Raw genomic sequence first — 21,690 nt, forward strand, 5'->3', positions numbered from 1 at the left:
GACTACTCTGGGCATGTCATTCTTTTCGTCCAACATGCCGGTGATACTTCTGTTTACTCAGGCTTCACAGCCAAATTCAAGTCATCAGTGTTAGGCACTATTACGCAAATGCATTTTAGTCTGCCCGCATATCAGCGGTCCTCAGGCTCTTCCTCAATTGATGGTGGTCCAGCCCTGTTCTACACTGTGTGATTGTGTTCCACTGTTTTCTCTCCTGGTAGCTAGACCACTAACATTGCTGGTTTGTGAGAATACTCGCGACCCCACCCTGTTAAGAACAGAACTTCCAGCACCATGAAACATGAAGGTGGAGCAGTCTCCAGGGAGCACGCCCAGACATAGGCAGTATGTGCACACTCTGGGTTTCTAGACAGAGATCCATTGTACTTACAATGCACATGGGACCTGGCCTAAATGGATGTTAGATGCTGGGCTGTCAGTGGATGTACAAATGCTTCTTTCTCAGTGTAGTGGTTACGCAGTTGGTGATAAATGCGTTTTTCCAGGAACGTCTGATTAGTTTCTCCCCTTGCAGTTCCTCAGAGATTTACTGATCCAGTGTGGTTAGAGGTCACAAGACCTAGAACTTGGGTAGCTTGAGGCCATGGGTAGAGTGGATTTTTTTTCTCCATTTAGTGGATTATGTTGTTTTTGCAGGATCTTCATCATGAATCTCTATTTAAGGCTCTTCACGTTCAAGTTCACTTTCTTTTTTGGGATGGACCTATTGTTCTGTAGTAGGGGATCTCTGTGTATAGTCATAATCTAGTGAATAGTCCCGCCCATGTGCGTGGACCCCGGAGCAATCAAAAATAATCTCTTAAGTCGTTAAAAAATGCAGACCTGCACAGACACTTAACAGAGAATTTAAAGACCGATAATGCAGCCTATATCCACAGGCTACACTGTCCAGTACTTGAACTAGAAATTCCACCAAATAACCACAAACAGCACAGCCTGTCCAGTGTTCTCCACAGAGAAAAACCTTCCCCTACCAGCAAAAGCCTCTGGAATGATAGAGAGAAAGGTGTGGACAGACAAGCCCCATAGGCTGCCATTATGTGGCTCAGAACAGGATACTGTGCCTTTAAGAGAACTTTCCAGAACTCTCTCAGTATCCCAGTATGCACAGCAGGTCCCTTTTACTTTCAGTTCTTTTTTCCGGCTCCTGCAAGCAGGACCCTGGAGCATTGAGCTCTCCCTTTCTAGGGATTTCTTTACAGATTTTTTCACTTTTCAAGTGTTTGAGTGCTTTCATTTGAAGTACTTTGGTGCTTTCTTCCTTGTGTGTGTATTTTAACTCTCTTTTATTTGTCACAATGCCTGCTTTGTTTGACAAATGTCCAGAGTGTTTGAGGAAGAAGGTCAAGACGGACCCATACGAGGTGTGCATCATCTGCCTTCCCTCATCTCATGTCCCGGATGAGTGTGACATTTGCCAGAACCTCTCCAGCAGGACCTTGAGAGAGAGGATGAAGATCAGGCTTCAAGGCCTGGAAGATAGAAGACTGAAGGCACAAGGTGGGTCTGCCCATGCTGAGGCCTCTGGGGGGCCCTTCAAGGGCAGGAAGACCAGCAAACATCCCTGTTCTCCGCCGGCATCGATAGCACCGACGACGGCGTCGAGAGGGATGACAGCAGTCTGTTCCCGGTCTCCCCAAGGCTCTGGGTTGAGGCAACGTCGACGTTCGGCGTCGAGGGAACTGACTAGACCGCGTCGAGATCGCCGTTGATGGTATCTTCGTCGTCGTCGATTCATCGACGTCAAGTGGCGGCCCCTGCGTCGACGAAGAGGAGGAGGTCGGCGTCGAGGGGATCCTTGACGTCGAGGAGGTCGTCGAGGAGGCGCTCACCGACTCGACGGAGGCGTTCGCCGTCGAGACGAAGGCGTTCGCCGTCGAGACGGAGGCGTTCGCCATCGAGACGGAGGCGTTCGCCGTCGAGACGGAGGCGTTCGCCATCGAGACGAGGGCGTACAACGTCGAGAGAACGACGGTCACAGTCGAGGCGGCGTTCTTTGATGCCAGAGAAGCGCAGAAGGAGTTCTGGCGCCAGGAGTTCCTCTGGATCCGCTGGGACACGCCGGCGACGTGCGCCGATAGGCTCTGCCTCACCATCGCCTCCGCCTAAGAAGAAAAGGGAGTCACAGGGCTCTGTGTACACCGAGGTATATACACCTCCTAAGCCGAGGACACCTCCTCCTCCGTTACCCACGGATCCTCCGCCGCGGACTCCCACTCCTCCTCCGCTTCCTTCACCGCCCCCTCCTCATTTTCATCCTCTGCTTCCTCCTTCTGGAACGCCTGTGGTTCCGCCGAGGACGGCTTCACTACCACGATACCCGACGCCGCCTAAGGGGACTCCTCAGCCGAGGCACCCGGTCAGGTCGCAGTCGCCTGCTCCTATGAGGCCTGTGGAGCGTCCGAAGTCGCCTGCTCTTGTGAGGCCTGTCGAGCGTCCGAAGCCAAGGAGATCACGTTCTCACTCAGACCGGAGGGGGAGATCGCGTAGTCGCCACCGGTCGTCGACAAGATCAAGACGACGCCACAGGAGGCGCAGATCCAGATCCCACACAAACTCTTCTGGGACCAGGGTATTCTCGCCGACTATGTCGGAATCCCCAGGAACGAAGGTGTCGCCTGTAGAAGACATCGTCTCATTCCAAGATGTTCTGCTGAGGGGTGCGGCTAAGTTGGGCATCACGGTGACGGTGCCTACGCCCACGACTTACGTGATTTTCGAGACGCTACATAAAAAGCACCTGTCTCGACCGTTGCTGCCTCTAGTACCAGGATTGGTGGAGCCTGCCGAGGAGTTGTTTCTCACTCCGGCGGTGACTAAGGCGGCCCCCTCCAGGCTCCTCAAGAAGTACCAGGCTCCGGATTCTGACCCGGCTTTTCTTAGGATGGATCCGACACCGGACTTGGTCATAGTGACGGCGGCTAGGAAGCAGCATGCCACCACCCCGTCCTCTACAGTGCCTTCTGATAGGGAGAGCCGCTGGATAGACTCGGCTGGCAGGAAGGTCTGTGGGACACCGTCTATCACTATGAAGGCGGCCAGTGCCGCGGCCTTGCTAGGGCGATATGATCGAGCCCTATGGGAGTCCCTCATGCAATTCGCTGAGCTCCTTCCTCGAGAGAAGAAAGAAGATTTTCAGGAGATCCTGAATGAGGGGATGTTGGTGTCGAACCAACTCATCAGCGCGGCTGCTGATGTGTCCCTTCTGGCGGCGCATGGGTACTGCCATGGTGTCAACCAACAGCGCCGCGCTTGGCTTTGACTTACGTCTCTCAAGCCAGAGGCTCAACAACGGGTGGCCAACCTGCCTTTCTCTGGGGAAACCCTGTTTGGCAAGCATGCGGACGACGTGATGGGCCGCATGAAAGCGGAGGCCGAGACCCTGACTGCTGTCGGGTTGGAAAAACCCAAGGAGAAGAAGACCTACCGCCCGTTCCAGAGATGGTTCGGGCGCAGGGCAGAGGGCGAGGACAGGCTTCGGGACAGCAGCAACAACAGCAGCAGCAGTTCCGGAGGCCCTTCCAGAAGCGCCAGAAGGGCAGAGGTGGCCAGCAGTCCGCAGCGGCGGACAAATGCCCGGCCGGGTCTAGGCCCTGAGCGGTTACTTCCCCTGTATCCGTTACCCACTCCGGTGGGAGGAAGCGTTCAATTTTTTCTGGCAGAGTGGAGAAAAATTGCTCGGGACAAGTGGGTGCTGAATATTGTTAACAATGGATACAGTCTTCGGTTCACCAGCCCCCCTCTAGCAATTCCACCAGTCAGCTCACAGTTTCAACTGCACGAGCTCCAGGCGGAGGCCGATACCCTGTTAAGGAGAAGGGCGATAGAAGACGTACCTCTGTCTCAAAGAGGAAGAGGTCTGTACTCCCGGTTCTTCCTGGTTCGCAAGAAGGACAAGAACGAGTTCAGGCCCATTCTGGATTTGCGACAAGCAAACAAGTGGATTCGCAGAGAGAAATTTCGCATGCTGTCTTTGCATCAGATTTATCCTCGGCTGCAACAGGGAGACTGGCTATGTGCTATAGACCTACAGGATGCTTACTTCCATGTGCCCATTGCACACAAACACAGGAAGTTCCTGCCATTCCAAGTTGGCGCCAATCATTATCAGTACACAGTACTGCCATTCGGGCTGAAGTCTGCGCCCAGAACATTCTCGAAGTGCATGGCAGTGGTAGCTGCACACCTGAGAAAGAACAAGGTGTTCGTCTACACGTACCTGGACGATTGGTTGATCAAGGCCTCCTCATTCTCGGAAGCTCAAGCGCACTTCCAGAAGCCGTGCGTTCTCTTGAACAAGCTGGGGTTGCACATCAACATGTCCAAGTCTGTCACGACTCCGGTCCAGTGCATACAGTACTTGGGAGCCTCTATCAATACGCTGTCAGCAAGCGTGTCTCCTTCGGAGGAGAGGCGATTATCACTCCTTCGGAAGGCTCAGGCTCTTATGACCGCTCCATCTACAACAGTGAGGACGGTGTCTTCTCTACTGGGGTCGATGGTCTCTTGTATCTTCCTCACGCCACATGCACGGCTGCACATGAGACCATTGCAGGAGTGCTTGGAGGATCAGAGGAAAGGGTCTTGGGATGACAAGATACGACTGTCTCTGCATGCTCTTCAGTCCCTGAAGTGGTGGTGTTCAGCGGAGAATCTCATCAGAGGGGTTCCCTTACACAAGGACATTCCCACGCAGATTATCTTGACGGATGCGTCTCTCCACGGCTGGGGGGCACCTTCCGGAGATTTACAGATCCAAGGAACGTGGTAACCGACGGAGTCCACCTATCACATCAATTTCCTGGAACTCAGAGCTGTTCACTTGGCGCTGAAGGCCTTTCATCCGTCCTTCCAGACCAACTCTCTGCTTGTACAAACGGACAATACGACCACAGTGTATTACCTCTAAAAGCAGGGGGGGCTCGAGATCACGCACTCTGGAGGCGCAGGCGATCTGGTGCTGGCTTCTGACCAGAGGACTGACGATAACGGCTACCCATCTACCAGGTGTGCAGAATGTTCAGGTGGACGCACTGAGCAGACTGATTCAGGAAAACCACAAATGGGTCATAAACGACGAAGTACTAGGAGAAGTCTTCGCAAGGTGGGGGACTCCAGACGTAGATCTGTTCGCCACCGCGGAAAACAGCAGATGCAGAGACTTCGCCTCCAGGTACTACCAGCAGGGGACGCTGGGGAATGCTCTATGGAACAGCTTTCTGTACGCTTTTCCGCCCATTCCCCTGATTCCGGCGGTGCTCATCAAGCTGTCCCAGTCCAGGGCGCGGATGATCCTCATTGCCCCGGAATGGCCCAGGCAGTGGTGGTTCACGGACCTGCTTCACCGGTCTCTCCTTCCTCACACACGGCTGCCATGCCGGCCGGACCTTCTCACGAACTTCGGGGGGGCAGATGGTGAACCCCAACCTCTCTTCTTTGAGTTTGACGGCATGGCTCCTGAGATAGTGCAATATGGCCATTTGAATCTACCAAAAGATTGTATGGACATACTGAAGGAGGCTAAGCGACCTTCCACCAGGACTTCCTATGCTTACAAGTGGAAGAGATTCTGCATCTGGTGTAAGTCCAAGAACTATGATCCAACAACATGTAAGGAAGATGTCATCCTTCCGTATCTTCTACATTTGGCGCAGTCTGGCCTTAATTTCCATTCCATTAAGGTTCATCTCGCTGCGCTGACTGCCTACAGGAAATGCCCTTCACAGACTTCCTTCTTCCAGATCCCTGTGATCAAGGACTTTTTGGAAGGCTTGAAGAAAGTGTTCCCTCCTGTCAGGCTTCCTTCGCCTTCATGGGAGTTGAATGTGGTGCTGTCCAGATTGATGAAGGAGCCTTTTGAACCTATTCATAAGGCTTCGTTGCAGCACCTGTCCTGGAAGGCGGCGTTCCTCGTGGCCATTACATCGGCCCGCAGGGTGAGTGAAATTCAGGCGTTGTGTTGCCAAGAACCTTATACTGTATTTCATGCTGCTAAGGTTGTTATGCGTATTCACCCTAAATTTCTTCCAAAGGTTATTTCTGATTTTCATGTCAACCAGACCATAACTTTACCTACGTTTTTTCAGGATCCTTCATCTCCAGCGGAAAGGTTCCTGCATTCCCTGGATGTTAGGAGGGTGTTGAAATGTTATCTGGATAAAACCAAAGATATTCGTAGGTCAGACCAATTGTTTATCAATTATGGATCAGTCAGGACCGGTCTTGCTACCTCCAAGCAATCCATCTCTAGGTGGATTGTGTCCTGTATACAATTGTGTTACCAAAAGGCTAATAAGACCATAGGGGGTAAACCTAAGGCTCATTCCACCAGGGGCAAAGCTGCCATGACTGCTTTGCTGCGTAATGTTCCAAGTGCAGAAATCTGCAAGGCGGCCACTTGGAAGTCGGTCCATACCTTTGCTAAGCATTACTGTCTGGATACTGATGCCAGGACAGACGCTCAGGTTGGGCAGACTTCGCTGCGAAATCTGTTCGCACAGTAGTGGTGTTATTTCTCTTCTCTACACCGCCGCTTTGGTATGGGGATGGGCTTGCCATTCTATTCACTAGATTATGACTATACACAGAGATCCCCTACTACAGAAGGAGTAGTTTCTGTCCTGTAACTCCAGTTCTGTAGTAGGGTACCTCTGTATAGTCATAGGCGCCCGCCCTCCTCCCCAGTGGAGAAGGATATTCATGTAGGGAATGCTACATGTCTGGCGTGTTACGCCTTCAAAAAGAACTGAGAGTAAAAGGGACCTGCTGTGCATTCTGGGATACTGAGAGAGTTCTGGAAAGTTCTCTTAAAGGCACAGTATCCTGTTCTGAGCCACATAATGGCAGCCTATGGGGCTTGTCTGTCCACTCCTTTCTCTCTATCATTCCAGAGGCTTTTGCTGGTAGGGGAAGGTTTTTCTCTGTGGAGAACACTGGACAGGCTGTGCTGTCGGTGAATTTTTGGTGGAATTTCTAGTTGAAGTACTGGACAGTGTAGCCTGTGGATATAGGCTGCATTATCGGTCTTTAAATTCTCTCTTAAGTGTCTATGCAGGTCTGCATTTTTTGACGACTTAAGATATTTTTTTATTGCTCCGGGGTCCACGCACATGGGCGGGACTATTCACTAGATTATGATTATTACAGAGATACCCCTACTACAGAACTGGAGTTACAGGACAGAAACTACTCCTTATTTCACTCTACAACATTTTATGCAACCAGACTACAGGATTGTATGCATAACAGAGCAGTACGTAAAACACAAGAGAACATATTGTAAGATACTGGTTTCATTTCCTATGATTCTGAACCAGTCCTTAATTCTCTGTTCCTCGTGGTATGTAGCTTCACCTTTACCTTCACCCTTCCAAGTTGGTATCTCACCATCTAAGGTTGTGAGTGGTTGGGTATCAGTATTTCTGTGGATGTGCTGTACTCCAAGAGCCAGAGACTGGGAAAGTTCACTTTTGAGCTTTGCTGTGCAGTGATGCTTGCTGCCCGCACGCCATGCTCACTTACGGTGACAGATAATCTCCCAGTGCCTTGAAGTGCAGTGCATATGATTATTTTCGGCGATTTAGATTCAGACTTTGCAAACTATCAATAATTTTTTTTAACTTAAGTATTTGCCATTTTTAAGTTGGTAGTTCTTGGCTCACACTTGCCAAATATGAAACACTTTCAAAAGCTAAATATTTACTTTATGTCAGAGTGTAGTTGGTGGGACCCAAGGCTGCCCATGGAAACAGCCCATGAATCTAGAACTATTGTTTTTCATTTACGACTCTTGTAGCTCATTTCTTAACCCCTTCGATGCTGATGACGAGCTCAGCTCGTCATCAGCCACGGGTGATGTGTGCGGATGACGAGCTGAGCTCGTCATGTATCGCGGTTAATTGAAAACAGCAGCACAGCGCAAAAATCACCGCAGCAGCGATGCGGTTAAGCAGTTGGTCGCTAAAAGTCTTGATCAAATTCCTATTAGATTTCAGAGCAAGGTACCTTAAAAACTTGACTTAAGGTTACGCAACCCTATAATTATAAGAAACAAACATAGTCTACATATCTTCATTTTAACAATTTGTGGGAAGGTTATCTTCATTGGTAGAGTGCCAGACTTCACTGAAAACGCCTCTGCATTCCCCATTACTTTTTGCCATCTATATCGACCCCTCTCATCAAAAAACTAGAAGGAAACCAGGCTATGCCGGCAGTGAGTAGATTCGGCTTAGAATCCAAAATCATGGCTTATGCCGATGATCTAGCACTGGTCACACCGGATCCAAAGAAAGCCATTCCAAAAATCGAAGCTGAGGCTCATCTATTCGGCTCCTTATCTGGATACAAATGAAATAAAGGAAAACCCCAAATTATAATCAACAGCAAAATCGCCTGGAATGATGGAAGAGTAGTGGTCAAAGCAAATACCTTCTGATTGATATCTTAGCAGATACCGACCTTGTAGTTAGTCAGAACACGGATCCTCTTATTTTAGAGACAAGGAAAGCCTTGAACTGTCTCAACAATTTACACCGTTCTATTGTTGGACGATGCAATTTGCTGAAAATTATATATTTTTCCAAGAATACTATACCTATTCAGGGCTATACCCTTAGAGTTTAATAAACCAACACTCTCAAGGTTTGAAAAGTTATTCTCCCAATTTGTATGGGCATTTTCCCAATCTAGAAGGGCATTTACATTTTTGTCTTTTCCCCAGGAAAATGGGGGATGTGCTCTGCCCAACCTAAAACTTTACTACTGGGCTACTGTCCTTCAATCATGCCCTATACTATTACAATACTCTCCCCACCCCCTCACCATTTGAGGTCTTGCTCGGACCCGATGCTCCGGGCTGTTTTTGGCGGCAGCTGGAACTGGGATACTACAAAAGCGTCAAATTTAAGACCCTTCTTGATATTTATAAAGTTTTTACAGCTATACATAAACTTCTTGGTATGGGCAGATTAAAATTCTATACTCTTACTATAAATAATTCAAACCTACCGGATATTTTTAGTACTTCTTATTTCCAAACTTGGATAGATAAGGGAGTAAAGAAATTGGGAGATCTCTGCTCATCCGACGAGGTCATGTCCTTTAAATGTCTTCAATTTCTCTATAAATTAGATAACGTGGAATCTTTTAAATATCTAGCTATCAAATCCTTTTTTTTACGAACGACAGAGGGCTCTTCAGGCTTCACCAATTGTGATCTGATCGACAAGCTCTGCGGAAATACACCTCCACGCATTGGAATTATTTATAACCTTTTTAACAGCTTAATGCCAGATGATCTGTCTATAATATCTTCCAAGTGGCAACAGAAACTGAACATCACTAATAATGTTTTCTGTCTTGCACTTAAGTCCGCTCCAAGCGATTTGTTATCCTCCAACCTTCAGGTTCCGGTAAAGGAACATACTGTCCTTGTTGTGCTGAGTATAAGGTCGACTCAATCCACATTTTTGCCACATGCGCCAAATTAGGACCATTAATAAATAAAATCCAGTACTTCTTGGGACAAGTGCTATCTCACAACTTCCTGCAGATTCCTTAACGTAGAATTATCCCCAGGCTTGAGACTGGATCCGGAAACTTTTTACCACAGCATCCCTGCGTGCCGGGTGGATGGCATCATGCAACTCCGCCCATGCGGCGTCCGTGACATCAGCAAAGTCACATAAGTCCCACCCCGCCTACGCCAGTTTTTTTCTTTTCCGCATGCAACGCGGATCTGGTCTTTGCTCGGGCCAGTTTAGGCCCCTTTTTTCTTCCTCATTGTGACTATTTTTGGTGGAACAGTGTGCGAATTCCTTTGGGCTTCAATACTTGCACGTCGTGTGGGCGTTTAATGTTGGCGACGGACCCTCACCTCATTTGTATGTGATGTTTAGGGGAAGATCACGGCACCACTGATTGTGAGGCGTGCCAACAGTTAAAGCCGAAATCACGGTGGGAGCGCCGAATAAAACTACTCTCAGCGCGTCTCTCAAGGCAGGCTTCATCCTCTCGATCTTCTTCAGCGGACGGCTTCAGAAGCGGCCATTGTCGTCGTCCTTGCCCCTCTCCGATGTCGCGAGAGCAACGCTCCCCGGTGGGTAAGTGTCGCAGTTTGTCCCCTGGGGCTGGTGTTCGGCCTGCCGGGGGCGTGGGCTCTCCGAGGGGGATGCGGCCCGCGTGTCATCCTCCTATCCACACTTTCCCCGGTGAGGGGGTGTCGAAAGTCCAGATGGAGACATACGCGGCAGCTTTGCAGGCCTTGCTGTGGCGTCTCCTCCTGCTTCCCCTTGCATTTTGCAGGTCCCTCTGTGGCGCCGCCGCCGGCCCCGGCCCCGGCTGTTTCGGATCCAGGATTGGCGGATTTGGTGCTGTTGGGGTGCGGCTCCTCAGGCGTCCCTCCTTCGGACCATGGCGCCTCTGCCTCGCCGCAAACTCCCGCTGGAGTCTCTTTGGTGTCGCAGGAGGTCGCCGGGGCTCGGGTTGCATCCTTGAGTCCCGCTGGGCCCTCTGGGCAGGTGGAGGCCTTGTCCACGGCACCTGCTGGTCCGGGCGGCGCCACAGGGGTTGGTGGGCCCTTCCCGTCTCGCTCTGGGTCGGGGTTGGGCGGGGACCCCTCATCCTCCTCCGGGCCCCTCTCGTCTCTCCCCGCAGGCGGCTGCCTCTTCGGAGGTTGAATCGTCTCTGGCGCTGCCGCATGGGTCGCCGGGCCACCTCCGTCACATCCTGGGTCGAGGCTGGCGGAGGGCTTTGTGTCACTCCCCCGGTCCCTCTCGTTCCTCCACGCAGGCGGCTGCCTCGGCAGAGGTCAAGTCGGCATCGTTCCGGCGCCGCCCCTTGGCCACTGTAGCTCTGGCACCACTCCAGTCCCCGGCGCGGTGTGACTTGGAGGAGCCGTATCCAGCGTCTCCCTCGACGCCGGGTGGTGTTGATGTCCTGCCTCAAAATCAAATTGAGTTTCCTTGTTCTTTGATGGATAATGCTGTATAGATATCCTTTATATTTGTCCAAAAAAAATACCAGTTGGGATATTGTTTGTTGTATATGGATGTCCTGCCTTAGGCGGCGGACTCTACGGCTCTACACAGAGGTTGTGCTGTGGATTTGTCTTCGGACGCCCCCTCTTCTCCGGAGGTCGTGTGCCTACTGGTGTCATCCTCCCCAGAGACAGGCTGCCGTGTGGTGTCTTTTTTGCCGGCGTCATCGAAGGGCGCCTCCCTGCCATTTCCGAGGCCGAGATGCTCTCAGGTGGAGCGGCAGGTTCCCCATTCTTCGGTTCCTTCTGACTTCCAGGTCTGGCCTTTGCCCGCCCTGATTGGCTTTGGGGACAGCCGCCTTAGTTTGCAGCCGTCGCCCACGGAGGAGCTGCTATCTCCACCGCGAGCCCCTACGGAGGCAGGTGCAGCCTCCGCTCACGCACTGTTCACTGCTGTGGGTATTCTGCGCATTGGTGACCCGGTTGCTTATTTCCCGGCGGACCATCTCTTGGAGGTTCTCCACCAGGGTTCTGGTGGAAGGGAGCTGTTGGTTCCCTTTGAATGAATGCTCCTTTCCTACCTGATGGGGGCTTGGAGCCGCCCCGCCTCAGGGGATCCGGTGCCCCAACACCTTCTGCACCAGCACCTTCAAGCGCCGCGTGAACCGGTGTGTCCTTCCCTCCACCCCTCTGCCTCAAGTCCACTTTTGCGGACTGCTTTTCCTTCCCTTATGTGTGTTGGCTAGGGCTTCCTCTTGTTTGTGGGACTCGACTGAGTCTTTGGGGCCCGCAGCTTCCCAGGAGACTGTTCAGGTGGACTTACGGCATCATGCTTTGGATGGCGTAACCCCCGCGTTTATTCTCCGCTCCGGACATCTCGAGGGGCTGGGCTGGACCATGGCTTCCTCAGTCGCCCTCCGTCGCCATGCTTGGCTTCGGGACAGCGTGTTCCCTGAAAACATTCAAGAGCAGCTGATTGATCTTCCGTTTAATGGCAGCCTTTTATTCCATATCCTGGTGGACTCCGCCATCCTTCTCCGCCTTATCCTCCTCCTCCTCCTTCCCCTCCTCAGTGACTGCTGAGTTGAGCTGATTCTGGACTTTCTTTTGGGCCAGTTGCCCTTGCTGTGGAGTGTGTTTTATAGCCATTTGAGTCCTCCTTGCTAGTACTATGGCGTTGTTGGCTGCTGGACGGCCACTTTGTTGACTGTTTGTGTGTTTTTGCTGGAGTTGTCTGCCCATACTTGGCCCTGAGATCAGGCCTTCTGTTTTTCTCGTGGGTTGCTTGACAAGCATTCTACGGGGGTTTTTCCCTGTGGCTCTTTCGTTTTTTCCTCTGCTGCGGAAGTTTCTTCCTAAGAGGGTTCCCAGGTCTTGGGACTTAACGTACCCTATGTGGGGTAGTGGTAGCTGTTATATAGCTTACACTCTGCTAGGGGGTTCTGGTTGCCTTAGGGCCTCTGTTCTCCATGGTGTTGATGTATGGTGCTGATGCTTCTTTAGGCCATGTGCGAGGACCCTTTGTAGTAGTGTGTCCGAGCTCCTCCTTACCTTCCTGCTCCAGTCTGGGAGGCTGGGATGGTTCTGTGTTCCTCCCCTTGTCGGGCTTGGCCTGCCCGGTCTCCTGGGGTCCCGGGCTGTTCTTCCTGCATCCGGCGGTATATTACTGCTGGCTCTGTCTGGTCGGTTGCCTACCGTCTATGGTGGGCTTGCCTTCTTTTCCCTCGTTTCCTTCTCTTCTTGGCATTGGATGGAAGCTCTGTTGCCTTTTAGGAGCGTGGGGTGCTTTGGCCTCCCTGGCCTTGCCCTTGGTTCCTCTGCTGAGAGTGAACGGGCTTTCTTCTTCTACTTCTTTCTTTTTCCCACACCCCTCTTGGGGTCGGTGGTGTTCTGCTTGTGGGAATTTCCCCCTTGCCTGGGAGGACCGGGCTCTTCGCCCTGTCCCATGGACTAGTCCCCTGTGGGACCCTCTGTTATGTCCATGCTGGTGGGGTCCTTCGCAGACCCTTCTTTCCCCGTGTGTATGGCTAGGGTATCTATTCTACGTTAAGGAATCTGCTTACTTACCTTCGGTAATGATGTATCTGGTGGAGACAATTCTATGTTATGTTATATGAGACTTATAATGCGCTCAATTACTCATGAGTATCCTGGCGCGATATGGACTGCAGACGTGCGGAAGGAGAAAGATTAGAAGATTCTAGCTGCAGATTCCTTCACGGCACGCCCTTCCTTCCCGTTCTGCGAGGACCTTTGGCTTGGTCTTCTGCACTCGCCTCCAGGGGGGTGTCTATTTCTTCTGTGGATGCATTCTTTACTCTTTTGAAAGGTTGATTTCCCTGTTCCTTTCCTCCTCTTTGACACTTGGAGGATGCCTCTCTGCTCTGGTTGCTCCGGGATTGGGGCTTGCCTTCCTCTCTTCCTCTCGTTCCTCCCCTCCCTCCCTCATTGTTCTAAGGTCCTCACCCCTCTGCTACCCTTTGGGTTGGGGTCTCCTGGCTATGCCTTGACCTTGTTCCTTGGGGGATTGTTGTACTCTGTGTTAGGGTTGCCTTGGGTGGTTGTCATTCCCTGTTTGTCTTGGAACTGGTTCCCCTTTGCTGGTTTTGGTTTGGGTTATAATCCTACTACAGGTTGTCATGACATTTAGCCTGTGTTCCCTGTTTCAGGGGGGCTGTTTATATGGTGGCAGGGTGGCAGTTCAGAGGTGTGCTCTGTTCTTTATTCTTTGCTTGCCTTTGGGTACTGCAGTGTCCGGCACTATTCCTGGTGGTGTTGTTCCTCACCATCCCTTTTTTCCAATGTTCTGCTATTCGCACACTGTTCCCATGGCCCACAGTTTGTCTGGTGGCTCCGGGTTGTGGTGCGGAAATGTTCTCTGAAGAAAACTGACGTAGGCGCGCCAGAGTGGGACTTATGTGACCTTGCTGACGTCACGTACGCGGATGACACCTGGGCGGAGTCTCGTGATGCCGTCCCTCCCGGCGCGCAGGGATGCTGTGGCAAAAAGTTTCCGGATCCAACTCACGCCAGGGGATAATTCTACGTTAAGGAATCTGTGGCTAGAATAGTCTCTACCAGATACATCATTACCGAAGGTAAGTAACTTGTACTTTAACACCCTCCAATATAATGTTGGGCACATTAGACTCGATATAGAGAAAGAATGGAGGACCACTAGTAAATATTGCCATGGTTGTCCTTCGGCTGTGCATCACATCTGCCTGGTTGGAGACTAATCACCCACTGTTAGCTTATTTCTACTCAATTAATTCACTAGAGAAGGCAATTTACGTTAAAGAGGGACACAGATCCAAAAAAAAGGGTTAACCATCTGGGGGTGTCTTTCTCACTGGCTTAATTTACCAACTCTGGAAACAGGCAAGATTAGTGAATAGTTTACCCTTCTCTACAAACACGCACAAGTCACTTGCTTCTCTTATGCACCGTCACTTTTGTACATATCTTTTTAGCAATATTCCATAATATCTAACCCGCAGGGATGCTTTATCATTTTAGTAATGTACTGTTGCACTGGTCACTTTATCTACTGTCTTTTAGTAAAATTGATCAAATTAATATTTCTCTATTTAACTTCTTGCAGCAATGTGATACATTTGTTTACTCATGCTACTGATTTTGATATTGATATATTGATATAAGATACTATCACATCTCTTTTTTATAAATTGGCATTCGGTATACATTCTCAGCCCCCGGGGGGTGGAAAGGGGGGGACTACTACACCCTGTTTAATTGTCTCCATTGTATTGTATTTTTTCTTTAACTGCAATTGAAAAATTGAAAAATTAAAAAACGCGTCTGCAGCGTTTGGTCTGCTTACAGTGTAGACTTCAGTGGCCAGCTTGAGCATGGACTGGTAAGCAGAAATACATTGCTATGAAACATTATTTGGAATGTTTTGTAGTTTGGTGTAGATGTGCCATAAGGGAAGATGGATGCTCAAGTTGGAAAGTAGGGGTTAGCATGACTCTGAGTATTTATAGTTTTGAAAGGTAAGGGTACTCTGCGCGGTACGTTTCCGCGCCTAAGGCAAGCCCGTCTGCGCCCGTCCGCGACCGACCGGGCCTAGGGCCACCCCACCATGCCCTAACGACACAATACTCATCTGTGCAACTATATAGTTTCCAGGGCCCGTGGCCTGTCGATGACTCCGTGACCGACCACATTGACAGTCTGGGACTGACTGCCTTAAGCCCTTCTCCCTCTCTCCCCTTCTTGCCCCACTCTCCCCCTCCCCCCCTTACTCCTTTTCCCGATCCCCCTGCTGCACCCAAGCCCACTACCCTCTCCATTTACTATCTCAACACTCGATCAGCAGTCAAGCACTGCCACGAACTTTCTGTTCTATTGGACCTGCACAAACCAGATCTCTTATTCCTTACAGAGACGTGGGCTCAAGCTTAACGATCAACTCACCCTGCACTCCCAGGTGAGCTCAGCGGTGTCCTCTTCCTTTCTTTCTCTTCGCACTATCCGCAAGGTCTCCCGCTTCTTCTCTTTCTCTGCCCTAAAACTTATTGTTCTAGCAATGGTCATCTCTCAATTAGACTACGGCAACGCTCTATACTGCGGCATGCCCGCATACAACGTATGTCGACTACAGCTGGTTCAGAACCAGGCCGCCCGTCTAGTCTTCAACTTGGCCAAATTCCATCACGTCACCCCACTCCTAAAATCCCTGCACTGGCTCCCCATCCGAGAACGTTCCCAGTTCAAGATGGGCTGTATCACTTTTCAGTCTCGGCTAGGATCTGCCCCTGCCTTTATCTCCTAGGGAATTGCGCTCATCCTCCCAACATCTGCTGTCAGTTCCCCGCTTTCTGCGTAAAAAGTGGGGAGGCTCAAAATTCTCCACACTCGCACCCACCTTCTGGAACTCTCTTCCGGCCCACCTCAGATCCTCCACCCAATACTCTCACTTCCAAAAGGCACTAAAAACCTTTCTCTTTCTTCAAGCTTTTCCACAATAATTCCTCCCTATGCCCCCCGACCTTCTTGTTCTCTGAGGCTTCAGTAAATCACAGCGCCATGAAACCGCCAGGTGTACACGCGCTTTAGAAATGATTTAAACTCAAACTCATACTCTGATAAAGCAATAAAAAAGTATCTTGAACCAGTTGTCTCCCGGTGTGATCAAGTTGGAACGCCGGGCTCGGCATTCAAGTCTGCTTGTCCCTCAGCACTGGGATACTTACGGGTTACTACGCGCTTTACAAAAACCTAATAATAATAATAATGTAGCAACATAACCATCAGATCCCTTAAAAACACGATCATTTGCACATTCTGCCACAGGACAGTAGTGACAAAGTAGAATTTTGGTACTGCAGCGATCTTTATTGATGGAATGGGACGGCAAGATATCAGCATTCGTATTTAACAGCAGATGGAGTTATTTTTTTTACTAGTTATTTTTTATTGACCTTTTCATATACAACCATAAAGTACAGTGCTCCGGGAGCCACACAAGGTAACATGGCCTCAGGAGTTAATTTATATTCCAAATAGTTACAGCAAAGTACATCAAGCTTGTCTTAAAATGGATAAATGGAGACCAGGAAGCCCCAGCAGCAAATTAAGTTAACCAGTTAAACAGTTAAACCAGACGGTGTGTGAGCAAGCTACTGCTCTGCCAGGTGTGGCCATGCTTCTGCCCAGACTACTTGGTCGAATTGAGTTCCTAGCATACCATTTCTTGTACCTTGTGCAGGGCACAGCTGGTGTGGCGGTTCCGCCCTACTGAACCTCTTTTGTAGAAGTAAAAGTGACATTGAAAGCTCTGCTTTCAGCGTACCTTATCTGCTGGTCGGAATCTTTCCAGCCACCAGACTCTGTCACAGTATCCTGCAACAGAACCGTTTAAGTGAGAACTGAAAGAATAACTATAAAAAGATGGTTTCCTATCCATACTTTTAGATTAGGACATTTCTTTGAAGAAGTGAGCTCACTTTGTTCATTAATTCTTTTTTAAATTTGATTTAATTCAATCAGACACTAAACCTTTCTTAAAAAAATAACAATTATTGTTTGGTATTTGACATTGCTTTGTTGAAGAAGGTAGGGTTTCAGGTTATTGATTTTTGTTTTCCACCATTGGTTTCACAAGTAAAGAATACACCTGTCTTTCACTCTGCATCGAACGGGGCTACATTGCAGTTGTCAGGGAATAGAAGACAAAGGTCACAAGAAAGGCAGGGTTTGCATTTTTTTTCAAACATGCTTTCATTGAAAAGAAGACCGGTTTGTAGCTGGAGATACTTCCAGTCACTAGTTTTTCTCCGAGGGTCTTTCATACAGAGAAGCAGTTCAATTGAATAGTTAGAGGGAATCTGGCTGTATAACAATGGTCATTTTTGAAAGTTGCAAATTTAACTGGCAAATTTGTTTGGATTAACACTTCTGTCATAGACTGAGGCTGTTGTGCAACTAAAAAAGTAGTGGTAATGTGAAAAAGAACTCTGCAAGCGGAATTTGTTTTGCTTACAATGTAGACACGTCCCCTTATGTGTTTTGTCTCTACCTGGCTTTACTGTCATCCCTGTCCTTGCTGCCCCTTGATTTGTGATCTCTCTATATTGTTTTCTCCTCTCACTGCATGTTCACATTTGCTTTGTGCTGTCTTGGACCCCGCAAAGGTCTCTACTCTCTCTAGCCTGCTTCTGTAACGATGCTCTATGTCCTTCAGCCAGGAATCCAGCACAGTTCCCATCTCCCGCTTACCTTCCATTTCTAATGTAAAGTTGCTTTTCTAGTGCTTTATTTCCCTAGGAATTCAGGAGACTGATTGATTTGACCCTATAGAGCACCCCCAGGTTTTGGGTACAAGGGAAAAGCAGCCAGACCTCTGGTCTGCACAGTTTTCTCCTTTAAAACGTTAATGGCGGTTCTTCCTCCTTTTATCTTCTCCAAGCTTAATTATGGTCCAAGAAGCCTTGTTGTAGTGGCCTTCATCCAGTGATTGATGATACCTTCTAACCTATGTAATCACTCCCCAAACCTATAATCTGATGCACCACTTTGTTTCTAGGTGCAGTTCAATATTTGTGGGAGAAATGTATGCAGATGTTTTTCAAATACATCCTAAGAATACCAAGAAAGTAGAAATTCCTAAAACCGTTTATCTTGTAAGACTAGTCACACTGCCTTAGCTAGCTCTCAACAACCTTTAACCAAATGAATAGTATCATGCATTACTTTCTGGTGCGATAAGCCCAGCAAGCATTTTCTGGAGAAGCCTATAGTCCACTCCACAAGAGAGTGGCTGTGGTCACTACAACAGCTGCTACTGCTCTTATGAAAATCCTCTGTGTTAATGAAACTTGGAGAGTGGCCTCTTCGTTTATACATGCTGGACACTAATGCTTAGTTTCAACTGACCTACTTGGAAATTTGTATGACCAAATCTCTGTTCACTCAACCTCGATATAACCCCCAAAGCCACTTGCCTTACTGTGCTCTGTGTGTAGTGAAGCAACTTGCTAGTCTGTTCAGTGCTTATGGCTATACGTTTGGACTCCACAAAGGAAACGAGAAAGTTACTTACTGCTAACCCCAGTCCTCCATGGAGGATGTCATTGCTGAATTCATTAACAACCCACCTCTGTCCCTGAAAAACCAAGAGAATTGCTAAGAAGTTTGTGATTTAAGATTCTTTCTCTATCTGGCCCGTTAAAATTAAGTAATTGAGCATGCACTGCAGTCTGGAAAACGGTAACAGCCTTCTGACTTAAAGTGGCAGTGTCAGATATTATTGTGAAGGTGACACCTATCTGTGTGCATTTCCTCCTGCTGTTCTTGTTTTAAATGGGAGAATTCAAAAGTAATTTTCAGGTAGGGTTTTTACATGTTATTGTTAATTCTTATTGAAAGTTGTTGAAATACAGAATATTGCTTTTAGATGTTCTTTTTAGCATATGGCTGCTGGCAGATTTCTGTTTGTGAGTGCTAATGCCAGCCAATAAATTAGGCAGGGGGCTTACGTATCGCAGATGGTTACATGTTTGCACACTGTGCCTTTAAAATAGCATTATGACTATCAAGTGACCTAAAGTATGGCTTACAAGTTAGTGCATGGTGTAAGGGCGCTACCATGAAGCCTATTCTACAATACAGGCATATATTCAGAACGTAAGTCAGATGTGTTGCACCTGGTAATGCTTGTTTCATATTGCCTTTGGAAAGAAAGCTTTCTGCTAAGAAAATTCTGCAGATCTCATTAAAACGGAGAGTAATGTTCTATTTACAAATTAAATGAGGATACTTATGATGGAGAGCTTGGGTTAAAAGTCTTTATTGCTCTCGCTCCCAGAGTTACTTTGCAAAGCATTTTGTCACTTGCCCAAGTCTCATAATACAATAGACTTTATGTGACAAAAATGCCCCCCCCCCCCCGCCCTAAGTTTAGTGACCAGCATTACACCAGAGAGACACATGTTTAGTGGCTAATAGCATTGGACTGTAGAGATTCTGTGGAATGTTTAGTGGCTGCTAGCTCCGGACCGTAGAGATGCTTTGGAATGTTTAGTGGCTAATAGCTTCGGGCCGTAGAGATGCTGTGGAATGTTTAGTGGTTAATAGCTTCGGGCCGTAGAGATGCTGTGGAATGTTTAGTGGCTAATAGCTTCGGGCCGTAGAGATGCTGTGGAATGTTTAGTGGCTAATATCCTCGGTCCGTAGAGATGCTGTGGAATGTTTAGTGGCTAATAGCTTCCGACCTTATAGATGCTGTTTAGTGGCTTGCCTTGGACACTGGAGAGACTATGACACATTTAGTGGACAGCCTTGAACAATATAGAGAATGTGACCTTATTAGTGGCCAGTGTTGTGGTTGCTGGTCAGTCTTTGGGCCTGCAAACAATCATGACCTGTTTAGTGGTCAAGCTTGGACCATCGGTAGAATGCAAATAGTGACTAGTGATCTAGCTTGAATACTTGTTTTCTTGAATAATAATACTCTGTGCATGAGTAACAGGCACGGAGCAGTTTGAACACATTGCTCTGAGTCTACTTTTGCTGGACCTGTCAAAGTATGCATTGTTTATTTATAAACACATAATACAAAAAGAAACCAAACTGATGACAATTGTACGATTCTTAACAGGGCACTGGCCGACACCAGGCAAACAGGCAAGCTAAGCAAAGACCAGTTTGCTCTTGCTATGCACTTTATTCAACAGAAGGTCAGCAAGGGGATTGACCCTCCCCAGGTCCTCTCCCCAGATATGGTACCCCCTGGAGAACGGAGCACCCCAGTAGCGGTGAGTATTTGTTTATGATGCATGTGCTATGAAGGTGTTTGCAATTCTTGCATGCCTCATCCTAACAGGTTCGCCTTGCCTTTGAAGGTAAATGTGGCCATGCTATGTATCCCGAAAAACAAATGTGCTTAGTTTCATGTAGAGTGTTCCAAGTCTTGTCATCTTCCGTGTGATTCCAGTGTCTGCTTCTAGAGACGTCGCAACACTCGCAGCCTAGAGTTTTTCATTTTTGCAAATGGGAGGAAGATGCCTTCATAGTAAAACAAATGCCCATGGATTTGACTTTGTCCAGAAGGTCCAAACCTTGTTATCTTTGTAATAGGAGCTTTCCCATAAACATCTTCTCACTGACGAAGGCATAGTGTCGATTTAGGTAGGGTTGTACTTCCCCACCGTAAGGATTTGTGAAGCTTCTCTAGCTTAATTCCCTAGATTTTTTATTCTTCCTATCTGCAGACAAGTTGAGAAGTAAAAATAAAATTATTAATTATGATGCTTCTTAATATCAATGAGATACTCTGAGGCTGTAGTAAAATGTTGTGGAATGGACCACAGTGCCCTGCCACTATTCCTCTTTTGAGTGACTCTATGCAGAGGCTCGGTCCCCTCCTGTAAAGAAGATGAGAGGAGTAGCCAGGGTAGAAAATGTGAATATAGCACTTTGTGCCAGGCCTCGGAATTGAAGTGGCCAGCACAGTGAAAGAGATGCAGGTTTCTACTGACCTGTTAACTGGAAGAAGGATGCATGGATGTGTACCTCTGTCTTGTGTCTCATGGCATAGCTGACACCAAAGTGATCTAAAGAATGTCCCTTACATTTAAGTTTGAGACTCCACAACTCTTATAATGTGCCAAAAATGATTCGCATACACTCATATGCACACTCCCAACATACTGCCCCGGTTGAACATGGGTGCACTTTATTACTTTTAAGAGCACTTTGTGGCATTAGTACTTATGTTTATAATTGGGGAAATTTGCTGTATTTATTTGCACTCCTGAGTGCCTTATAAGAGACATGCTGACCTTATAAACTATAGGAAAGAAATAACTTTTTGTTGTGTAACAGAGTTTTGATTACTTTTATTTTCTCATCCTCTTTATCTTCTCCCACTTGTCTCTAATTGCATCTTATATACATTTGTTTCTTTCAGTTACTCCCTTTCCCTGTTTCAAGCTTGATCCCACTTTATCACCAGTGGGTTTGCACTCTGTACTAAGTACTGGACATTTTTAGATTTGTAAAAGGATGAAACAAGATATATACAAGCAGAACAATTTTAACATTTACAAGGTCTGGGTATCCACACTCTTTGCACACTTGTAGCCCAAACAATGTATTCCTGTTATGTGCTGCTTTCAGTGGGTTTCATGATTTATAGTTTTATGACATTGAGAGATTTAAAAAAA

At 48.1% G+C, this 21,690-nt stretch overlaps 1 protein-coding gene across 4 annotated transcripts in view; it reads left to right on the plus strand.

The window, feature by feature from the left end:
* LOC147663126 (epidermal growth factor receptor substrate 15-like 1) overlaps nucleotides 1-21,690 on the plus strand; it is a 326,980-nt gene that overhangs the window by 107,663 nt on the left and 197,627 nt on the right. For all 4 annotated transcript variants that reach the window (XM_086950659.1, XM_086950660.1, XM_086950657.1 and 1 more), the window contains exon 11: nucleotides 20,124-20,280. In XM_086950659.1, the coding sequence (XP_086806785.1) occupies nucleotides 20,124-20,280 (157 nt within the window). The remainder of the gene's footprint in view (nucleotides 1-20,123; nucleotides 20,281-21,690) is intronic.

This window comes from Lissotriton vulgaris, unplaced genomic scaffold (genome assembly GCF_964263255.1).
Source record: "Lissotriton vulgaris unplaced genomic scaffold, aLisVul1.2 SCAFFOLD_1556, whole genome shotgun sequence".
NCBI classification, from domain to species: domain Eukaryota; kingdom Metazoa; phylum Chordata; class Amphibia; order Caudata; family Salamandridae; genus Lissotriton; species Lissotriton vulgaris.